The sequence below is a fragment of the Oryx dammah genome, unplaced genomic scaffold, assembly GCF_014754425.2.
Source record: "Oryx dammah isolate SB20612 unplaced genomic scaffold, SCBI_Odam_1.1 HiC_scaffold_1, whole genome shotgun sequence".
NCBI classification, from domain to species: domain Eukaryota; kingdom Metazoa; phylum Chordata; class Mammalia; order Artiodactyla; family Bovidae; genus Oryx; species Oryx dammah.
Genome location: NW_024070185.1, coordinates 28,247,427 through 28,253,426, shown reverse-complemented (window position 1 = coordinate 28,253,426; position 6,000 = coordinate 28,247,427). Strand labels below are relative to the sequence as shown.

At 41.5% G+C, this 6,000-nt stretch overlaps 2 protein-coding genes across 6 annotated transcripts in view; both read left to right on the top strand.

Annotated features, from left to right (window-relative positions):
• Window positions 1-396: 396 nt before the first annotated feature.
• The window catches only part of SNAPC3 (small nuclear RNA activating complex polypeptide 3), a 40,388-nt gene continuing 34,784 nt past the window's right edge, over window positions 397-6,000 (top strand). For all 5 annotated transcript variants that reach the window (XM_040240120.1, XM_040240103.1, XM_040240094.1 and 2 more), the window contains exons 1-2: window positions 397-735; window positions 1,396-1,473. In XM_040240120.1, coding sequence (XP_040096054.1) covers window positions 434-735; window positions 1,396-1,473 — 380 coding nt within the window. In that variant the 5' untranslated portion in view covers window positions 397-433. The remainder of the gene's footprint in view (window positions 736-1,395; window positions 1,474-6,000) is intronic.
• LOC120864894 (peptidyl-prolyl cis-trans isomerase FKBP3-like) lies at window positions 3,195-4,036 on the top strand. Its single transcript, XM_040242100.1, has one exon. It carries the CDS (start codon window positions 3,195-3,197, stop codon window positions 3,849-3,851), a length of 657 nt encoding a protein of 218 aa, XP_040098034.1. The 3' UTR covers window positions 3,852-4,036.

The following is a 6,000-nucleotide window of genomic DNA, read 5'->3' as shown; positions in this document are numbered from 1 at the left end:
TCAGACTCGTGCACTGAGGCACCAGCCCAACTCATGAACCCTGGAGTCAAGGAAAAGTCCTGAGCCCTGGGGCCGAGAAAAAAGCCAAGAGCGAGACCAAAGGGCATGTCAGGGCCGCCCTGCTCCGTAGGAGAGCGATGCTGCATAACGGTGGGGGATGAGAACCCAGCCACTCTGGTCGCAGCAAACAGCCGCAACCGCTCAGCTGTGCGAATGAAACGGAGAACAATGCGCTCAAACCCTGCACGCGGAGGCTTGTGGTGCCCCGGCCCAGGGCGGGTCCGACTCGGAGCCTGCCGGGAAATGTAGTGTCTACAGCTGCGCTAGTGCAGCGCGGCTCCCCGCCAGTCCGAGTCACGCGCAACTACAGGTCCCAGCACGCCCCGCGAGCCCTTGATCAGCCGCTGTTCGCAGGGAAGGGAGTGGGGCGAACATGGCTGAAGACAGCCGAGGGGACCCAGCGTGCGGTGGAATGGATGGCAGGCAGGACCCGGTCCCCAGCAGTGGTGGCTTCAACTTTCCAGAGTACGAGCTTCCTGAGCTAAACACGTACGCTTTCCATGTGGCCGCCTTCGGGGAGCTGTGGCGTGGCCGGCTGCGCGGGGAAGGGGACCTGTCGCTGAAGGAGCCGCCGGGGGACCAAGAAGTCACCGACTCCGGCTGCGAGGATGCCGCCGTGGCCCGCGATCTGGGCTGCAGTCTGGAAACGGCAGCCGAGCTGAGGGCGGTGTGCGGGTGAGTGCGGGGCCGAGGAGACTGTTTGCTGCTTGGAGTCATCCCGGGTGCAGCCTTGCTCCTGGGCTTCCCCAGGACTCATCCTTGGGCGGGCCTGTGATTTACTCCCCGGAGTAGAAGGGCCGCCCTATCAAAGCTTTCCCGGAACAACGGGAGAAGTCCCGCGAGGGGAATGCACGATTTCTTCTAGTTGGAGGGAAGGGACGAGGCAGCTGCATCAAATATTAATGTTCCTATTCACCAGATTTTAAAGTGCTTATTAATATAGGAAAGTAGTCAGAGTAGCAGCGACGTGTATCTGTCATTGACAAACACTTTGACGACGGAGGAACCTTGGTAATGATGAGACTGGAAGGAGATTTCACCAGAACAGTGTTAAAACCTTGATCGCCTGTGGTCTCTTTTGGGGATCTTTTGAGTATGCCATTACTAAGATTTTCTTCAAAGTGTCTTATTTTGGATGAAAATATAAAAATCAGTAACGATTTCTTTCTCCATTAAACAATATTGGCCGATTTCAGTCAGCCATGTATCCTTTTCATCAGTAGAGTATTGGCGCAGAATTCGCTTTTAATTCTCGCTCTCTGATTATTCAGTGATGTAGTTGGGACACAACCCAAATGGTTGCGTGATTGCTTTTTTTGTTTGTTTTTGTTTTAGCCTTGATAAACTGAGGTGCCTTGAAGAAGGGGAGGATCCAGAAGTCATCCCAGAAAATACTGACCTGGTGACTTTGGGGTATGGAGGACTTAACTTTTATTACAAGCCACTTATTTAAATATTTTTTTCAACATTATATTATTCAGAAGTTGACAGTATGGTATTGTTATCATGTGTGTGCTTAGTTGCTCAGTCGTGGCTTACTCTTTGTGACCCTCTTCCCTACCCCCAAGTTCAACCACTGTTGACATTTGGCCCTATTTGATTTAGCTGTATGTGTTTGAGGTAGCTGCTGTGTATCTTTTTCTATTGCTTAACTGTTACAGTAAGTTGCAGATCTAATTCATGGCTAAATACATCAGTGTTAACTCCTAAAAGTATCATTCTCCTACTAAATCAGAGAAGTATTATTATACTTAAGAAAATTAACAGTTAATGCATTCCCTCTAATATCTACTCCATATTCAAATTTGTGTTTATTTTTAAATGTTTACAAAAGTACAGTTAATCAATCCGCTTAGATTTTGGGGTGTAAGATAAATACTCTGATGGTGTGGTAAAAGGATTAAGTTTTTAAAAAATTTTTTGTCAGATCTATACTTTTGTAAAATAGGATAAAAATGAATTACTAGAAAAATGAAGTTAAAAGATAAGCACAGTAGAACTCCAAAATTTTTATTACTAAATTCAACAGTAAGATTACTGTCATATGTGTGATCATTTCTAAATGCTTCCTCTCATTGTCCTAATTGGATAACAGATGGCTCAGAGATCAGTTCTGGTCTGCCAGCCGTATCTTGAGAAACGCTGCTCTGTGATGATACTGTTATAGGGAAGCCGCATGTAATAGTGAAATTTGTAATTTCCAGTTTGTAACCTGCTTACTTCACACCATCTCAGCTATGTTGTCATCCTTTATCCTATCCTTTCTGTTGTCACCCTCAAAAATTTATGCAGGCGATTTGACTCTATCTTTTTTTTTTTTTTGTAATTGCCAAATCAGTTTCTTTTATGCCTGTTGCTGCTATTTACATTAGCAACACTTGGAGCACTGTAAAAGGTTCCTGTCTGTCCTGAGTCCTGTCTTTTCTTCTGACTTACCCATCATGTTACCACCTAAGTGTGCTCATTTGCTGAGAAATTGTCAATGGCTCAGCCTCCCCTCTATGGACAAATTTCAGATTCCTCACTCAGATTCCTCATTTGAAACCTTCCACATAGCCCAAATCTGCCTTTCTTGATACATGTTCAACTGTTTTCTCTTTCAGTGGCTCAGGATGCACATGGCCCCTCTCCCAGCGGAACCCTACTCTTTCTTTGAGTCCCTAAGATTCCTTTCCACATCTCTGCAACCCATCTGTCTCCCTTAGGGAGTAGATGCTCTTGTAATGTCTAGAGTACTTCTAACATTCCTAAAGTATTTGAAGACTCATTCAGAGTCCAGCTCCTTCATCTCTGAATTGCCCTTAAGCCTATTGTACTGCTTTGCTCCATTTGGTGCCCTTGAACTGTTGTTGACTGATTAGTTGGATTTTTTTTTTTTTTGTATAATGCATATCTGATTGTGTCACTCTCTTTTTAAAAACCTTTTTTTTTTTTTTTTAAGTAGTTGTATTTTTTTAAAATATATGTTTATTTGGCTACATGGGGTCTTAGTTGTGGCATGTGGGATCTGGTTCCCTGACCAGGAATCGAACCCAGACCCCCTACATTAGGAGCTCAGAGTCTTAGCCTCTGGACCACCAGGGAAATCCCAAAACCTTTGTTCTTAAATGGATCACAGGAGGCAGTAGGGGAAGATGGCGGCCGTTCCGCAGCAGGCCTGGACTGTGGAGCAGCTGCCCAAGAAGGACATTATCAAGTTTCTGCAGGATCACGGTTCAGATTCGTTTCTTGCAGAACATAAATTACTAGGAAACATTAAAAATGTGGCCAAGACAGCTAATAAGAACCATTTGGTTACAGCCTATAACCATCTTTTCAAAAGTAAGCGTTTCAAGGGTACTGAAAGTATAAGTAAAGTGTCTGAGCAGGTGAAAAATGTGAAGCTTAATGAAGATAAACCCAAAGAAACCAAGTCTGAAGAGACTCTGGATGAGGGTCCACCAAAATATACAAAATCTGTTCTTAAAAAAGGAGATAAAACCAACTTTCCCAAAAAGGGAGATGTTGTCCACTGCTGGTATACAGGAACACTACAAGATGGGACTGTTTTTGATACTAATATTCAAACGAGTTCAAAGAAGAAGAAAAACGCCAAGCCTTTAAGTTTTAAGGTTGGGATAGGCAAAGTTATCAGAGGGTGGGATGAAGCGCTCTTGACTATGAGTAAAGGAGAAAAGGCTCGACTGGAGATTGAACCAGAATGGGCTTATGGAAAGAAAGGACAGGCTGATGCCAAAATTCCACCAAATGCAAAACTTATTTTTGAAGTGGAATTAGTGGATATTGACTGAAATAGAAGAAACCATCAACAATGAAACATGGCCATGAAGAAACTCATGTATCTAGTTAGAGCTGGTTACTATTGTTAAGCGAAGAGTCAACTGGAAAATTCAAGTTAGAACATGTTTACTTGATCCCTCAACTTTTAAGAAATGTAATCCATTATAAACCCTTGAACTTTAAAATACTTTACTACAGTTGTGTAAAATAACAAAGAGAACTGATTTGCCTTTTACCTCATGTTGTAAACTAAAAGGCTCAATAAAAATGTATTCAATGTCAAAAAAAAAAGTAAATGGATCACAGAGGCCTCTATAGAATGGATCTTGCTGACCTTTTCAGCCCTATGCGCTCCAGCTATGTTACACTTTTTCTGTTCCTAGAATGTGCTCTCTCATCCTAGATCTTTGCCTAGAACACTCACGATCCCTTATCCCTTGGTCTTGCTGACTTCTGCTCATTTTTCAGCTGTTAGCTGAAGGACTATGGACTCTATCTAGCTTCCCTGTTATGTTCATTTGGTTCCCAATTCTTCTCTATTGAAATATTCATCACACTTATTTAATTTTCTGTCTTCTAGCTAGACTTAAAAGGTCCATAAATAGTGTTTGTCACATGCACTGCCATGTCCCCCATACCTAGAATTTTGGCATATAATAGGGAGTCAGTAGATATTTGTAGAATGAGTGGGATAAATGAAACTTGTATAAACCTAAGGAAGTGATTTTTTTCCAAGATTGACTAAAAGAAAGTTGATGGTAATTATAAAGCAGGCTTTTTTTTTTTTTCCTATAATGACATGCTCATTGGCTTATAATGACTTTATTAAGCTATATGAAATGGTAATTTTTAGACTACTTCACACAGTGCTTCCCCTGGCTATTTTCTGTTACTAGAGTCAGTTGAATCTCCCTGGTTGTCTTCTGGTCCCTTCCATGGGAAATTTGAGTAGAATTGTATGTATAATCTCAGAGAAGGCAATGGCACCCCACTGCAGTACTCTTGCCTGGAAAATCCCACGGACAGAGGAGCCTGGGAGGCTGCAGTCCATGGGGTCGCTGAGGGTAGGACACGACTGAGCGACTTCACTTTCACTTTTCACTTTCATGCATTGGAGAAGGAAATGGCAACCCACTCCAGTGTTCTTGCCTGGAGAATCCCAGGGACGGGGGAGCCTGGTGGGCTGCTGTCTATGGAGTCACAGAGTCGGACACGACTGAAGCGACTTAGCAGCAGCATATGTATAATCTAATGCAAAAGGAATTAGTGCAGCATTTCTTAGTTGGGATTATTTTGATGTACTTTAAAACATTTAAAATAGGACTAATATTAATTTAAACAGTACCACAAGTAAATTAGACTTACTTGAAAAGCCAAAAATCTGTATCTGTGCTTTCTCTTCCCCTCCTAAACCTTCCTTTCTTCTCCCTACCAATAACTTAAATACATAAAAGGAAAAACAGCACCTAAGTACATCACCCCTTGATTATGGCATAAAATACATTTCTAGCACTTTTTTCCCTGAAGGAGCTACTGGACTCCTTTTTATGTATGCTAAGAGGAAAAAGGCAGTTGATAGACTGCTGCTCTCCCAGATCCATAGCAAGCTGAATAACTTATCTTCAGCATTTTTGAAATTTTTATTACTACTTAAAGAGATTTTAATTCTTAGGAATAAGAGAGTTGTTACTACACAGGTGCTATGAGACTTGTCACCCCAGAAGGCTAAGCAACATTGTTTTTAATTCAATAGCTTGTAAATAGAATATTTAAAAATATTATCTAAGAAAACTTTCCAGAATTGGGAAGAAAACCCAAATCTACAAATTAAAAGGTCTCACTGGTTACCTAGGGAAATTAACCCAGAATTATCAACTCTGTAACAAAAATGCAAATACCAGGCCTTTCTTCCCAATTTCTAAAAATCAGACAAGCAAAAAGACACATGTCATAATGAAAAAAACAGCTAATATAACAAAATATGTATAATTAGAAAATGTAATAGAATTGAGGCCATAGGCATCAGTTTTTCTACAGCCTTATGAAAGTAGTTTAGGCTTACAAAACAAAAACCTTGAAGAGACAATAAACACATCTAAAAGTAATCCAGAGAGACTAAAAATAAATAGTGGGAGAAATGTATATAAGATAAATGGAAAG

Excerpts from the sequence above, each read along its gene's own strand:
- LOC120864894 (XM_040242100.1), top strand. The coding sequence starts at position 3,195 with ATGGCGGCCGTTCCGCAGCAGGCCTGGACTGTGGAGCAGCTGCCCAAG.